Here is a 17,031-nt window from a genome sequence, read left to right on the forward strand (position 1 = left end):
TTAAACTTAAGATATTGAACAGCTCCAACTAAGAGATATGAATCATGTAAGTATACAGTGTAATTTAAACAAACAATTAAAAGTAGTTTAAGTTGTAAACATTTTAGGTGGTGTCTTAAAAGTCACATACAATAAAGTTTAAAAATAGGAAAAATGACGGCGTATCAGGGTTTATATAAAATTGCTCTTCCTGCTCAAGTACTGAGCTCATTGTGTTTGATGTAGAGTGACACTAAAAAGGATATTTTCCAAAAAAGAATGAGATGCTTGAACCAAATTATTAAATTCAGTGCTTTATTTTACACAATTTCTATACATGGGAACGCTTTGCTGAGGTAGAAGCACAACTTAAGCTTTACTACCACAATAACTCCAGTTATTTAACAAAACTCTCAAAACTGCACGTTAGTATTACATGAGCTAAAATAACAATAATGCAGAATTTCACATTTTAGGTCTATTTCAGCAGAAGAAAACCAAGACTCTGGATACACTGTAATAAAACGTCTGTCAACCATAGCTGAAAAGCCTCACCAATTTCTGAAATTTGCCCTGATGATGAACAGGCAAATTTCCAGGTAAGCAGGTAATTCTGGTTGTTTTAATACGGACAAAAATACACATTCAAAGTAATTTTTCACAGAAAAATATTTTCATCTCATTGTATAAATGTCCACTTCTTAAGTCACAGAGAACCAGTGAACAACAAACAACACTAAAATGTAAAATGGAGCTGAATCACTGATTAACATCCTCAGCAAAAAGTATTTTTTAAATCTTTATAAAATAACATTTGTAACTTTCTAACTCTCCTTATAGTGCTAAATGTCTACCATGTACATGTTTCTGAATGTATGAGCTGTGCAATTACAATAAATGCCTACCAAGTGTTCATAACAAAAAAATACATAATTTTTTCTTAAAAATAAAAATACTAAAAGAACAATTTATTTTGTCTTATTTAGAATTTTTTTGTTTATTGCTCACGTGTTTCTTCAAAAGTCTTTTCTTGCAAAAGTAATACAACTAGTACAAATCACAGGGGAACATTTCCCTTTGTATCTAGAGAAAAATAAAACATTCCTGATAAAAGAGCAAAGTGTCTTGTTGCACCTAAATTCAGCTTATCAGAGAGGAGACGTTTTGCTGTTCGCAAGACAATTCTACTATCAAAATATGAGTCAAGCTGTTAAATGGAGATCAAACTTTGCTTTGAAGTCTAATCCACTAACTTTGGACTTGTCTCTTGAACAGAAGTCGGTAGCTTAAAAAGGTTTCTTAGAGACATGGAGGACGTGTCGTCTTCCTTGAAGTCTTCATTGTCCTGCAGAAATGTGTTTACAATTGGTTACAATAAAACACAAAAAGCGCCTTATGTTAAATTTATAAAAGAAAACAAGATCATTTATGAGAGTTATTTTCTCAACTACACATTATAAATTGTTATAAAAAAAAATAGATGCATCAGTCAATCAGTCAGAGATCAAAATTGGTCAATCTTTCATTAATCTTCGATCAGCAAATTACATATCAAATGAGGAATTTTTTCTTCCCCCCACCCCATGTTTTTTAAATTAGATAAAACTAAGAACTCTCATCATTTTTGGTCTGTAAACATATCAACCAGCAGCATGGATTTTTAATTGAATAAAAAAGAAAGAGGGCATTTGCAGTGATGCATGGGGATGGTATTCCTTCATTTTGAATTGGATTCAAAACTATTACCTCTATAAAACAAATCTTGTACACTATTTCCCTCCTATATACTCTATTAATGGGGAAATAAAATGGAATTTGTCATGCTTGCAATTGGCTCGTCAGACCTCAAAGCCTGGTTGGTTCAGTACAACCCAGTGAAGTTTGAACAACTTTGAAACATAAATAAACACATCCTTTTTGAGCTTGTTTTCTTCTTTTAGACCAGGGGTCTCAAACTCAATTTCCCCGGGGGCCGATGGAGGTAGAGTCTGGGTGAGGCTGGGCCGCATCGGGTTTTCCACAAGAAAAGCTTTTACAAAAACATTCCAATGTTATCAAATGTCTTTATTTTTATTTTTTAAACACAAAATAAGATGAAAAAATAAATAAATTAACAATTCATAAGAAAAAAAAATAATCAGTAATAAATAAATAAAATATAATAATAACACAGCAGCTATAGAAGACTAGATAAATGTAATTATTATAATTCAGATTCAAATGGCTGTATTAACAGTTCTTTAACCTTTAACTTTCTGAACATGAATGGAACATTGAACATAAACTGTTATGAATATAACAGTTTATAAACTGTTTCTTCTGCCTACTTCTTACTGCTAGAGGTCTGGCAGCGCTTCCTCTCGCATAGCCGAGCCACATTTGGCTTAAGGGAGGAGGCAGTTGAGACCCTAAGTAGAGCTTGAAGATACTCGTCAGTAAGTCTGGACCTGTACTTGGACTTATTGAAGTTCAAGGTAGAGAAGAGCTTTTCGCACAAGTATGTGCTCCCAAAAAGACACATGGTCCGCTTGAACATTCGGGAAAGCTCAGGGAAGCTGGGTGGCAATTCTCTCAAAAATTGCCCAAGCTTGTCTGCTTTTCCACTCACCTCCCTGAACTTGGCTTTGAGTTCAGAGTGGCACTGCGGGTCAATGAGCTCCATTTGAAGCACTGTGATTGGTAAGTTAGTTCAGCTCCGCACACAACACTGAAAAGTGCCAATCATATCAAACTCGCGGGCAGTGTTGGTATAGTTAATTTGAAAAAGTAACTTTAATCAGACTACTGATTACTCCTTGAAAAAGTAACTTAGTTATATTACTGACTACTTGATTTGGAAAGTAACTAAGTTACACTAAAAGTAACTTTTTAGTTACTTTCAGCAGCTGCTAACAACAACGCTGCCTCCTGTGAAAATCATATTGAGCTTTGCCAATACTTTTTTGTAAGCTATTTTATAATGGTAACATCAACAATGTGTCTCCACTGATAAGGTTGAAGGGTTAGGGTTAGAGGAGATTGTAGAAAAATAAAAAACGTGAGTAGTTTGTGTGGTCCACTGTTGTCTGGAAAACTCTAAGAAGGATTTTAAAGCCCCCCCCCTTCCCTCCCCCCCAGCCTCCAGGTTCTGTGTTACGGCCCTGCATTTGGTGTCACTGCGCACAGAGCTCCTCCTGCAGCTCACAGCTCAGATGGCTGCACAGATTTGCGACACTTATCTTAGTATTAATAATTAGAATTAAGTTGCCAACATAATTATTGGCAACTACGGACACGTTCATTCGTGGCTGTTTTCACGTTTATTGCGCTGTTCATATTAGTCTCGTTGTTTGCCGTTTTCTGGAGCGCAACGCGAAGCTCGATGTCATTGAGAGGTAATATATTAACTTGACATTAACAAAGACACAGCGGGACGGATCATCTGAGAAATGATGGACAGAGAGAGACTGACTAAAACTACCTTAATGACGAACAAATTCTGGGATTTATTATGAGTCTCTGCTTATTCCAAAGCCCAAATGAGTGACTTCACGTTCAAAAACGAGCCCAAAAAGGCGCAACCCGACACTCATTAAATCTGCAAGCGACTTTAAAAATGAAGCCCAAAGCTGCTTGTAATAATCGGACTTGGCGACAGAAACTCAAAATAGTTCCAGTTTTTCCACCAACAAAATGCGCATCTCCCTCCATTGTTTACATTTCTGTTGCATAGAGACGTCGGTCACTCGACAAGACGAGTAGAGGAAATACGATTAAATAACAAAAGAAGATAGTAACGCAAAAATGATTTTGATAAGTAACTGTAGTCTGACTACTGGATTTGAAATAGCAACGCGTTAGATTACTCGTTACTGAAAAAAGTGGTCCGACGTCAGTAACGCGTTACAAATTAACGCGTTACTGACATCACTGCTCGCGGGCCACACTAACATTAAACTTTCATATTAAGGTGGGGGCCACAAACTATCGTCCCGAGGGCTGCAGTTGGCCCGCGGGCCGCGAGTCTGAGACCCCTGTTTTAGACAATGTGAATATATAAATAAATATAATTAGTGCATAATATTTATGGTCTATTATTATGATGTATTATACAAATATGGTCGGCATTCATTAGCTATGTATTCAAACATAACAATTTGATATGGTTTTATACATTTTCAAAAGAACCAACCTCCAGATGAGCCTGTGAAGGATTCAAGTTGACTGGGCATAAGCTGTCTGGTTCATCCGTGTTGGCAGCAGGCTTCTCAGGTGTCTTCTGCTGGTTTGTGAACCTTGAACTAACAGAGGGACTCTCAGTCGCCTCAACATTTTCTTTGTTTGCATTTTTTCTAAGTTGAGGTTTGACAAAGCCCAATGTCTCTGCAGTGATGCTACTTCCCACGTTATCGACAAGACTTCTATCAGCAGCTTGGTCACAATCCTGGTCAGATGCAGACATCCGATCACCATCCTTCACTCCTGAAGGAGGGTCTTGCAGCTTATTCTTCAGTCTTGGTGTAGTGTTGCGAGCCAGGCTCTACACTTTCATTCATGAACCACTGTGTATCAATAAAGCACAAATATTAGTGAAGTGATCATATATCCAGAGCTGAGTACTTGTGTTCATGAAACCTAAGCCTCTCATTACCAAAGTGATGAGCATGATGATCATGAAGACTGGAAACTGAAGGGTAACTGGCAGATGTTTTAGGACTGCTCGATGAAGCTCACTTATCCCCTCCCCAAAGTGTCTTAGTGGGTCTTTCATTAAAATCCTGAAGGTAAATGATACTACCTAAACAGAAAATAATGTTAAAAACAAATAAACATAACTATCCAATTAGAGACAGAACTATTCCAAAATGGGCAACTAGCAGGACAAAGTCATAGCTGTGAGAATGGACCTTATTGTCTTTTTTCACAACAGACACACAAAGACACACACCAGGTGACCCACCTTGGTTGGACATACAAGAAGGAGAGGACTGGTTCTAAAAAACGCATAGTAATCTTTATGGGTCGTCATGGAGAGGCCTGCTGGTTCTGAACCACTCTGCAGATTAGCATGAAAATAGTTTAATTAGCCTGACGAACAACGATCTTACAAAACTTCAAATCACATCATCTACACCATTTAAATACTATGTATTCAAAAGCAGGTTTTCCTTTCAGACCTGACTTTTATCACAAAATCTCCTCCCACCAAAAAATTGGAAGATACGACATTTAAGGTAATACAAAAACAGTTTCAGGGCTTGCTAAATTTCAACTGTGAAATACCATTTCCAGGGTGAATTTACCATTTACAGAGAGGATGGATTCAAAGATACAGAAACTCTATAACACTCAATAACCTTTCAAACAAATGAAGATAACAAATCAATACAACTTAATTAGTTTGCATTGCTATGCATTCATAAGTGCAATTATACCTTTCAAACCATCAGTCCAATCCATTTCTTGTATTCCTTTACATTCTTCATTGAGGTTTACGGTTTTTCTGATGATGTTTTGATGCTCAAAGAAGGCAACCTAAACAAATATTGAAAGCATTTAACGGTTTAATGTTGTATGACAGCCAAAGACAAAGCTAGAATACCAAAGGTGCTCTGGATTACCTGGTACACACATAACCAACTCCAAGGAATACTGACAACGAAGTAAAAGATCAGCACCCAGATGAATTTCAAGGGCCAAAAGATTAGAGGACCAGAAGACTTCTTGATGCAGATGATGGCTAACAGAATCAAAACAAGCATCCCGATCTGCAAAAAGAGGGCGGTAATAGCAGGTAAACGAGATGGGGAACATTTATTCTTTAAGACATGAAAAAGACAAATGACAACAACTTTAGCTTGGACTTTAAAGTGGTGCTTTTAAAAACTATGCTTAGTAAAAAACCAAAACTCTTCAAATGCATTTTAAACAATGTTTTATGTGTAGTTCTTTTAGTAATCCCTAAATTCACTTACAGTTTTTACTTCTTTTTATGCAAAATAAAAATGTGAAAGCAGGATTGCTCATTTATGTTTGCTTTATCCATCTCACCTTCAACTCTTATTAGCTTCCCTGTCCCTCATAAGGAAACGCATCCCTGCTCTTCTGCTTCCAGATGATGGACTGAGCAGTGCTCCATGTGATAGTCAAAATGTGGGATATAGCTTCCTCAGGTTATTCCTCACCTGTTTTCCTTTCTCTTAATAATGTTCATTCACTAATCTTCTCAAATAAACGTGCTAATTCCATGTGTTAGGTTCACCAAGTGGCTCAGAGTTAGAGCAAGTGCAGCAGATATAGATCTGGAGGCTGCTGTCACTGGAGGCATCCAATCACTGAACAGATGCTTAGAACAGATAAATGTGTGGATGTGCCAAAACTTCCTCCAGCTGAACAAAAACAAAACTGAAGTTATTATTTTTGGACCTAAAGAGGAACGATCTAGAGTCAGTGCACAGCTTCAGTTATTACAACTAAAAACCAGTGATCAGGCCAGAAACCTGGGAGTGAGAAAATGAACGCTAGGACACATTTGTAAATAAAGATTTCGGAATAAATATAGATATAAACTGACCTCTGTCGTCTGTCGCATTCTTTTGGCAACTATATCATAGTTGAGCATGTCATGTATGTCAAGCCACTCGTCATCCATCTGAACACGCCTGGAAAAATAGCAATAAAAGCTGGTTGATAATGCAAAAATCCAGTTTTCACAACATAAGACTTTCAGCCAACCTAAAATAACATGAATGGCATTAATGTTTCGGACGTCACAGCAACTCCAACTCAAAACCTACAAGTATCAACCGAAAGTGAAAGCACGGTCGACAAACTTATTTATCGAAAAAACAAAGCGGTGTCCAAAAAATGTGGTGAGGAGAGACGAAGCATAAAAACTCACAGTGAAATATCGAGATTTAATGGCGGCTAAGATGTTGTTGTCGAAATGCCCAGTGAACTACGTAAATAGGCTGCAAGACTTTCTGAGGAGGAGCCGTCCGATATAGATTCCCATGAGCTCTGCCTTCTTTTAAATGATCTCGATAAACATTTACGATATACTCTCCCAAATACTTCATTGGTTTGAATGACCCTTTAAGACAAAGTGCTCAAAATAAGTGAGAAGATAAAAACAAAAACAAAAGGCTAATGTTTGTACAGTACATTTTACTGTTATTTGTTTCCAAAGTAATACAATAAAATACACTAGATGTATAGTATTTTATTTTTTCCAGATAATTGAAAAGTGAACTTTGCTAGTTTCACATAAAAAGAACAAAAACCTAAAGACATCACCATGTCACCTGTTGAGGATTAACTGTTGTAAACAACTTTGTGAGCACCACAGGCCCCTACTGTTGATATGTGGATATCAGATTTCTGCCATTGTCTCAGTTGAAAAACGTACTCATGATCTTCATCAAAAGTTGGACAAATTTTGGAGGATCTGGGCCCCACTGCAATCCTTTTTACAGAGGCTGTAATTTTTTATTTTTATCTTTATTTTTTTCTCTCTCTCTTACATTCAATATATCACTCATTTGGCTGTCTGACAGTTGTGACTATTTTGAATCATGACTACTGTATTTTGTGTATGTGGGCTGTATGTATGTTTTTGTTTTTTTTTTATGTGGACATTGCAGTGCTCCTTGTTGTTTTGGGGTGGGTTGTTTTTGTTTAATTTTGTTGATGTTTACATAAAGTTATGAAAATAAATAAAAAGAAAGAAAAAAAACAACTTTGTGCCTGTGGTGCTAATGTCATATAGGTAACATATGAGCGGAATTAGCTTTAATAAATTACATCCTAAAATCACTTGTCGGACAAGAAAACGCACTGCAATGTTTTAGGCGCCATGTTCACGCGCAGATAAACATGTCGACTGTGTTACCCACTTAACTATTACAAGAGTTTACGCTCAAGAGGATGAATATAAATATCACTACATATCGAACACAAATGTATGTAATCACTACCTGTGGCGACTATCTGCAATATTTTATAACAAAAAATAGTTTCATGACTATTTGAAAACTTTATTTTGTATTGAATCTGATTTTCTACCTTGAATTCAAGTTTGTTCAATGATTTGAAACATTACAATGTGACAAAAAAGTAAAAACTGAAGAATTCTGTAAGAGACTGTTGCTTTTACAGCATTGCTAACGCCATACTTTTCCAAACCTTTAAAGACCTCAGACCTACAGATCTGTCTAAACCAAATATAAAACAAAACGTGATATAAATAAAAACAAGCATTTACCAACTAATCAGAGTAAAACATTTGCCAAATTTTAAATATTTACAAAACATCATGAATGCATTTATTGTAGTTAGGATAAACTGCAGTTCATCTGCTGGGAGGAAAAGCATCTTTAAAAAAGATGTACAAGTTGCATCAGCCTAAACACTACCAGAACAGGTCCAAAGTCTCCAAGGCTTAAATACTCTTTCAGTCACATTTACCTGAAAACAGTATTTAAAAATAAACTCCAGTTCATGTGTTTGTCACAGAGAAGCTTGATGCGTATGTGGAAAAGAGAAGGAAAAAGTTCACATTTATTTTCCTCTCTTCCCTTTACCACCCTTAGGCTGTCGTCCTTTTCCTTTTCCTCCTTTTGCTCGCTGTTCTTTCCTCTGCGCCCCCCGCATGTCCTTCTTCATGCGTCCGTCCACCACTTTGAAGAGTCCCTTCACTCCACGAGGCCGTCTCACCTTCTTACCAACTCCTTTTTTGGCTACCAAGTATGTTACTTCTCTTTTTTCCTTTTTCACACCTGCTTTTTTGTAGATACTGACAGAATACAGAAAAAGAAACTTGATTAGTATATGTATTTTTTTTAAGTTAGCATCAACCAGTAAACAACTGCAGCTCCAGTCTCACAGTAGTCAAAACAAACCTCTTCAGCTGAGCCATCTTCTCTTTCAGAAATGTCGGCACTCTTTCAGAAATGTCGGCAGTATTGACGACAGCCTCAGCCTTCTTCTTGGCTTGTTCCATCTTCTTCAGCATCTAAATGAGTCCAACAGAAACTGGACTTAATCTCTGTCCATTTTCTAAATTATAATAATTTCAATCCTTCTGTATATCCTCAATCTGACCTAGTTTCACAGCATTTTTCTCTTACCCTTCTCTTCTTCCTGGCCTTCGCTTCAGCCACCCGTTTGATTGGCCGGGCATTGATCTCTTTCCATTTCTGTTTGTATTCCTCCACCATCTCCTTGGTGACAGGCATCGGTCGTTTCCTGTGTTTGCGTTCATCAGAGCTCGTCAGAGCTTGGCTCGTCAGAGCTGGCAAACCTGCAAAGCAGAAACAATCAGCCCCTCTGTACAGACTCAAAATTCATCCAACCCAACAGTGCGGTTCATATTGTGCCTAGTGTATCAATAAGAGTAATAATAATAATAGTTTTGTGTATTATCTGCTGGAAGAGGTATGCACATTTATGAAGTATGACTTCCAAAGGCAGACATTTACCTGTGGAAGGAGTAGTCTACCAGATCTCTGGCTTTCTTCTTGGATGTAGCGATCTCACAGCCGAGGGACAGACCCTCTGCATCTAGGATACGGGCTTTTTTTTACCTGAAAACCAAGGGAAACATTTTTAATGCAAAGTTCAAAAACTATTAAACAAATTCTGCAGTAGGAAAAACCTAAGGTTTCAGCATTTGACTTCCCGTGTCCCAGCCAGATAAAATGTTCTTTCCCCCACAAAGCTTAGATTTCTCTGTTCTCATGGAAGCTTTTATACTCACTGGTGCTTTCAACAGGAACAACCTGGATGTTGTCGTCTTCAGCCTCTCTTGATGCCCCTCCGGATCCCCTGGCTTGCTTCATTTTTGTAATCTCACTGAAACAAAATAAGTGAGACTTGCTTATCAGTGGACGTTGTGGCTGCCGCAGCAGTGCTCAACTATTTAAACTTAAAATTTCCTCCCATTAACTCTGTACATTTTGGAGGAAATACAAGCCAGTCAGAGAAAATCAAGTTTTACTTTTCATCATCGCTGCTGTCGTCCGAGTCGCTTTCCTCTGCTGCTTCCTGTGACGGTTCTGGAGTTTCCACCTCTGCAGGAGCAAATTCCTCTTTTTTGTTTTCTTCCTCATCTTCTACTTTATCTTCACTTTCTTCTTCAGCTTTCCTCTTTCTCCCTTTCCCTACAAAACCAAAAAAACTGATTTAACAGAGCTGTAAAATAGTAAGCCGTTAGGGTTAGGTTAGGGTTAGGATCGGCGTCAGGTGATCAGCGGTGATTAGCAGGAAATGCCGGTTGGATGATGCAGCTGGGGCTAAAGAGTCTTCCAGCTTGAATTTATGCCTAGGCTTCATATCACCATCAGTGTATCCCTCCGCCTAGAACACACACAGCTGTTTGGTCAATGGCAGGTCAAATATCTGGGATCTTTGCTTCCCAGTACATTTCTAACACAGCATGTCATCTACATCAACATCAGGATACATTTTTACTGTACCATGTACATATTTACACACATGAAGCTGATATAAATAGGTGAATTGTGCTTGCCTTTGGCTTCTTAACAGCGACGAGCTCCTTCACAGTTTTGGCTTGCACTTCCACCTCTTTGAAGGCATGCTTGGGGTCAAAGAATTTACTGTCGATTTTGTCTGGGGCAACAAAACCTATTCAACACAACAAGAACTTGTTTTAGATATGCAAAAATGCTTTTACATTAAAAAAATAAAAAAATATTAGGACACCTTGAATTTTAAATTATTTAATGTTAGCATGTCAATGTTTAAATAGGTTTGTTTTAATCTCAGGGTAGAAAAAAATGTAATACAGGCATTAACGCCTGTAAGCAATTAAACTTGCCAATATCAACAAAAAAAATTGTTTTTCAATTGAGAAAAACACTGCACATCGTTTATAATTAACCCTTTGAGGTCCACGCCCGCCCTGTGGCGGGCATAACGCCATGCATTTAAAATACGTCTGAAAAAAAAAAAAGACGCCGTGCGAAGTGTGCATTTCATTTCTGTTGGACAGTAGAGACTTCAAACTTTGTAAAAGTAGTGGTTTTATATTGATTTTGTTTTATATTTACTTCCAAATAAAACCAGGAATATGATCGATCATGTTAGCCATAGCGTAGTGCGCATTTTACGCATGGACTCGGAAAAATGGCTTTTGTGTTACATTCGTTCACTTTTTGGTCGTAAAACAACTACCGATTGCACTCAACATGCGTAAAATGTGCACTACGCTATGGCTAACATAATCGATCATATTCCTGGTTTTATCTTAAAAAAAGATAAACCAAAATTTAAGACCCTAAAATCCCCTAAAGATTTGATCAAGATAAACCAAATCCAGAACCAGGACTGGAACCAGGGCTGGATCCATGTCTGGAACCAGAACCAGGTTTGGTTCAATTTCTGGAACCACACCCAGAACCAGGGCTGGTACCATTTCTGGAACCAGAACCAAGGCTGGGACCAGAAACAGAACCAGGGCTGGATCCAGACCCAGGGCTGGGACCAACCAGTAACAAGCCCCATTGACCAACCTCAGAATACAGAGGTACCTGATCTTGGCCATGAGGCTCCAGGCGACGGCTCCCAGAGTTGGACCCCGTACCAGGGAATGCCCAGCTGCCTGGCGAAGCCCCAGTGACCTTCGTTCTGGGTACACGGTTCCCAGAACCCAGATCTCGTCCAGGGACCACCGACTTACCTTCTGCCAAGTAAAACTCACCCTAAACCTGCCAGGTTTAGTGCACCCAAAGCCCACATGAAGCTTGGCTGGAAACCCTGGTTCTGGAGAACAAACATCCATACCACTGGTTCCACTGATAGCTAGGAAACAAAACTATCAAACTCCCTGGTTGATGTTAAGGCAGAGTTTAAAAATGCCTTTTCTCTGGGTCAGATGTAGTGCAGCTTAGTGCACTTCAGCTGGTGGCTCCATTAAAGTTGAAAGGATTGCCATAGTAATACTGCCCCCACAGCCATCAGACCTAACCCGATTCCTTGTGCAATTATTTCTAAAGCCTTTATCGCCTTTGGTTTCTTAGCGTGTGATTCCCTCCACTTCATATGTTCTCTTATCCGCTTTTTCATATTTTCCACAGTGTCGATCGCTTGTTTTAATTCTTCCAAATTCTCCCTTGAATCTCTAAAATATGATTTTATTTTGTGGAATCTAAAATCGGCATCTCTAATTTGCATCCTAAGTATTTTTAAATTGTCATCGGACAACGTGTTCGGTTTTTTCAAAAGGATTGTTATTTCATTCATACTTTTAATAATGTAATCCAACTCTCTCTCTGCCCACGTCGGCGGCTCAGGAGTATGGAAGTAAATATGTGCCATCAGAATTTGAATAAAAAATACCTCTGAAATTTGAATGTTGTATATTAGTGCTTACTTTTTCAGTATTAAAATAAATTCAGAATATATTTTTAACCTAAAAAAAAATTACACCGAATTTTTTTTTTACTGCAAAAATAATGACATTGAATTTTTTTTTAGGTTAAAAATATATTCTGAATTTATTTTAATACTGAAAAAGTAAGCACTAATATACAACATTCAAATTTCAGAGGTATTTTTTATTCAAATTCTGATGGCACATATTTACTTCCATAGTATGGAAGTAAATATGCATTTGTATAAGTTATAAAAAAGTATACATTTGCCTTACGGCATGATTAAAGGTGTCTTCAGTTAGGCCACGCAGGGCGTGATATCCCATACTCTATGTGTTGTACCTCGTTCCTCTCCTTCAGGGAACAGTAGTTATATGCATAACATTACGTTTTTTTTTCAAATGAGTGTAATTTCATTATGAGACCACTAGGTGGTGCAGGCAGGGCCCCCAGATGAGGGCAATTGGTCAAAATTCTTACAAATTAAGTATCATGGTGCAGAACAGCAAAAATGTAATGTCCTCATATGAGGATGCAGGGTCTCAGGAGGTTAAGTGAAATTGCAAAATGATGTAAATTTTTTTCAGAATTTAAATTTGACAGATTTACATAATTAATCAATTATTTATTTGTATTTTTGTTTAACTTGTGAATATTCAAAGTAAAACTCCAACTACTAATATATTATGTTTTTAATTAATTTATTTTTTTTGGCTGGAATTGTTTTACTACTGCAGATGTTTTGATTAGCAAAATAATAAGATCTCTGGCTGCTCTTCTTTCCTGGATGTCTGCAGGGGACAACATGATACAACTGAGGGTTTAAAAGCCTTGAAGTCACAGGTTTTAAAACCATCTGTGACTGGAGTTCACCAACCTGACTAACTCTGGTTTGATATTTGTGCTTTGGACTGATGAGGTTGCCATAGAGATCAATGTTATTCAGCTTTGGATCGGATGCCGGGTGTTGAGTTTCAGAAAACTTTGCACATTTGTTTAATTAAAGGGGCAGTATTTGGTCAAAATTTTGGTCCTTCAAAGCAACCCTTCATAGACGGGCACAAAAAAAAAATTGGGAAAGAAGATTAATTTATTGATTGAATACGAAGAGCCCAAATGGATTAAACAAAAAATAAACAAAAACATGAAACCAATTTCAATGATTGGAAGTTGAAACCCAAATTTCTATCTAATTTTTTCCCTTTACCTGATTCTGTCTTTTTCTAACCTTGACCCTTGACCTTTCCCTAAACCTAACCTTTTCTCTGATTTTATTTTGATTTTTGTTTATTTGTTTTTTACAAATTCATCATTTACTTTGTAAAATTAAAATCTTAATTTAAACAAAATAACCAAAACAACATAATTAGGACCTAATTAACCATAATTAATAATTAATAATAATTAACCATAATCAACCCTATCCCTACCCATAATTTAGGATTTTCAAAATAAAAGCTACTCCAGACTCAATACTTAGAACAGACATATTTAATTATTTCTTGAGCGGCCCGGTACAAATTGGCCGGTTCGCGGCCCGGTGGTTGGGGACCACTGATCTACACAACCAGACGGCAGTAACGTGCTACCTGTAAGGACTGAATTTACACTACCAAAGTTCAAGAGGTAGCACAGGAGGAAAAATAGACGTGAAGTTTGCCAAATCCAAGGAAAAGAAGTGCAGCTGAGATGAAGAATCAGATGAGGACTTTTGAAACTCTGACCGGGTTAACACCAAGTGAAAATAAAGTCATCTTTCTTTCTTTCGAGTAATAAGTTGATTTCTAAGGTGGTTTTTGGCATAATCGGGGCTATGAGTGGAACTAGATGGCTAGTTGTACACTGTAAAAACTGATCTACAGAATTTGCCTAATAAAACATGAGGTTACAATTTGCATTGACTCTTTTAGGGTAGATTCAATTCCATGTATTGAGTATAAAATAACTGAACAAAAAATGGTCAAAAAATATATGAAATACTTAAAGAAATACATTACGTTGTTATGCCGATCTATTTCTGTTTTAGTGTGCCAGTTGGCTGCAAATTGTATTTTGTTTTGGTAATTTTTGATTGCTTTGTAGAGGAAAAACTGTTGAATGCTGACTCTGTTTACTGCCTGTAAGGTGGACGAAATAAACGCGCGAAAGTCTCCCGTTCATTGAAGAGCCCCATGTCTGATTTAAGGTACACTTAGAGGAACTGAGTAAAGGACAGAGTATTATTTTAATACAATGTCACAGTATTCCAGTATGACTTACAATTTTAAGACGTTGTGGCATCATCAGAACTGATGGTGATTGGGACCGGATGCCTGGGGTGAAAAAACATTTCTGGGAGCCTTCTTTGCCTGTATACTTCTCCTTCTGCAAGTCTTTAAATGTGTTTATTCCTTTCATCATCAACAATAAATCATGTAAGTTTGGTAGCATTTGCTCCTTATTTGCCAGTGTTAAGAGGGGGGAACCATTATTTTAGTCAGCTCATTATTTTAGCTGACTAAAATAATGAGGAAAAAGTAAAATCATTTACCTTTATAAATGCCAGTGGTCTGCACAACAGGAAGGGCATGCACAAAAATAAAAAAAAACTGCATAACAAGACAGCAGCAGCGCTAGTAAACACGGAAAAAACTAATTGATTGGAAAAGAAAAAGTGATATCAGATAATGAGTAAAATGTAAATCAACAAAACGTTGAAATTTTGCAATGTATTTCTTAATGTAAATGGCCTAGAGCCGTTCTGACCGTAGTGGCGTCCTTCTTGATCCAGAAGGAAACCCAGGAGAGAACAACAGTGAGAATGCAGGGGATGTAGGTCTGGATGGTGAAGTAGCCCATCCTTCTGCTCAGGTCCAAATACACCGTCATCACCACGTAGTCACCTGAGGTTACAGATATGACACCAGTTACCAAATGCGTGTAAAAACAAGCAAATTGTAAATGTTGAAAGTCAAGCAGCAGAGTCGAGTATGTGAGTCGCACCTGGAAAACCTTCCCAGTAACAAACCAAACACAGACTTTCTTACTCTAAACCATTTATATGAATCTTGTCATTCTTACACATGCAGCTGCTGCTGCAGTCTATTGCTGCTGCTGCAGTCTGTTGTTCCTGCTGCTGCAGTCTGTTGCTGCTGCTGCAGTCTGTTGTTCCTGCTGCTGCAGTCTGTTGCTGCTGCTGCTGCAGTCTGTTGTTCCTGCTGCTGCAGTCTGTTGTTCCTGCTGCTGCAGTCTGTTCCTGCTGCTGCTGCAGTCTGTTGCTGCTGCAGTCTGTTCCTGCTGCTGCTGCAGTCTGTTGCTGCTGCAGTCTGTTCCTGCTGCTGCTGCAGTCTGTTGCTGCTGCTGCAGTCTGTTGTTCCTGCTGCTGCTGCAGTCTGTTGTTCCTGCTGCAGTCTGTTCCTGCTGCTGCAGTCTGTTGCTGCTGTTCCTGCTGCTGCAGTCTGTTCCTGCTGCTGCAGTCTGTTGCTGCTGCTGCAGTCTGTCCGGCGCTCTGCTGTGATTTATAGACTAGCAGAGGAGCTAACTGCACTGTTTCTACGTTGACCACCAATTTCCAGTAAACACCATCTAACTTGTTGGAGGCTGTGTGATAAACGCAGCATGAGTGTTTATGACAGGATGAATTGACGAACCTGTCACTTATATAATATTCAGAAAATATCACCGGCTCAAAAGCAATTCTTATTTTCATTGATAACTGGTAGAAATGTTTTCTGTTTACATCAATTTTTCCTGGTTTCACAATTTGAAAACGAAAACACAAATAGCGGTTGAGTTTCATTCTTGCATCTTTTTCTGTCAATATTCATGGTTATAATTCTGATTTTTTAAATATTATTTTCTCAGAAGAGCTGGAGGACACCAGGTTTTGTCTTGGTACTAAGTTTCCATCAGCAAAGGTTATTTTAGGGAGAGATTTTAATGTGGTCTTTTCCACTCAACTGGATAAACATCCTCTAGATTTACAAATGGACAGAACCGTCTTTTGAACTTCTCTAACCTGCAAAATTTATTAGATATTTGGAGACATCGTCATCCTACTGACATACAATTCACCTGGAGTAACAAAAGCTTTTCAACTCAATCTAGAATTGACTTCTCATAGAGGTTTTTTTTTTCTTTTTTTGCCTTTATTGTTCTTTTTGCTATAATATACAATCTTATATGTATTCGAATATATTTTTGACATTTTGTTATGAAAACCTAACTGAAAAAGTACACATCATTTTCTTTTACCAATGTATATATATTTATTTAACTCTTGTCTTTCTAGACTTTAACATCAACACCCTCAATATCTGTAATTATTATTTATTTGTTTTTATTATATTTTAATATTTGACTTTGAGTTAACATCTGTATGTATGCTCATGTTATTCATTTGAAATAAAGTTAAAAAAAAAGCACACAAATTGTTTTCATTCAAACTTGATGAGTTTGCCATTTGTTCTGCTGAGGCTGTGACATCAATCTGTGACATCACGTTTTCTGTATTACATCACAGAACTGCAATTTGTAATTTTAGTTGACCACAAGAGACGTTCAGTCAGTGAAGAAGAGTTCAACCATTCAGACTGCTGTTAAAAACGTACGGAGTGCTACAACAATGGATGAAACTCCTGAGCCGCCGACGTGGGCAGAGAGAGAGTTGGATTACATTATTAAAATGATAAATGAAATAACA

At 37.6% G+C, this 17,031-nt stretch overlaps 1 protein-coding gene and 1 long non-coding RNA gene across 2 annotated transcripts; both read right to left on the reverse strand.

The window, feature by feature from the left end:
• Positions 1–277: 277 nt before the first annotated feature.
• On the reverse strand, positions 278–5,725 carry LOC122838708. The gene is made up of 6 exons (XR_006371938.1): positions 5,580–5,725; positions 5,394–5,493; positions 4,919–5,014; positions 4,610–4,756; positions 4,151–4,520; positions 278–1,324 (listed from the first exon to the last, which is right to left on the reverse strand). It is a non-coding gene; the product is annotated as an uncharacterized LOC122838708 (long non-coding RNA).
• Positions 5,726–7,996: 2,271 nt separating this feature from the next.
• Positions 7,997–10,220, reverse strand: LOC122838709 (pre-rRNA 2'-O-ribose RNA methyltransferase FTSJ3-like). The gene is made up of 6 exons (XM_044129593.1): positions 9,956–10,220; positions 9,716–9,810; positions 9,438–9,542; positions 9,087–9,259; positions 8,859–8,971; positions 7,997–8,752 (listed from the first exon to the last, which is right to left on the reverse strand). The coding sequence occupies exons 4-6, from the start codon at positions 9,192–9,194 to the stop codon at positions 8,518–8,520; spliced, it is 456 nt and encodes a 151-aa protein (XP_043985528.1). The 5' UTR covers positions 9,195–9,259; positions 9,438–9,542; positions 9,716–9,810; positions 9,956–10,220; the 3' UTR covers positions 7,997–8,517.
• Positions 10,221–17,031: the final 6,811 nt, after the last annotated feature.

The sequence above is a fragment of the Gambusia affinis genome, linkage group LG10 (genome assembly GCF_019740435.1).
Source record: "Gambusia affinis linkage group LG10, SWU_Gaff_1.0, whole genome shotgun sequence".
NCBI classification, from domain to species: domain Eukaryota; kingdom Metazoa; phylum Chordata; class Actinopteri; order Cyprinodontiformes; family Poeciliidae; genus Gambusia; species Gambusia affinis.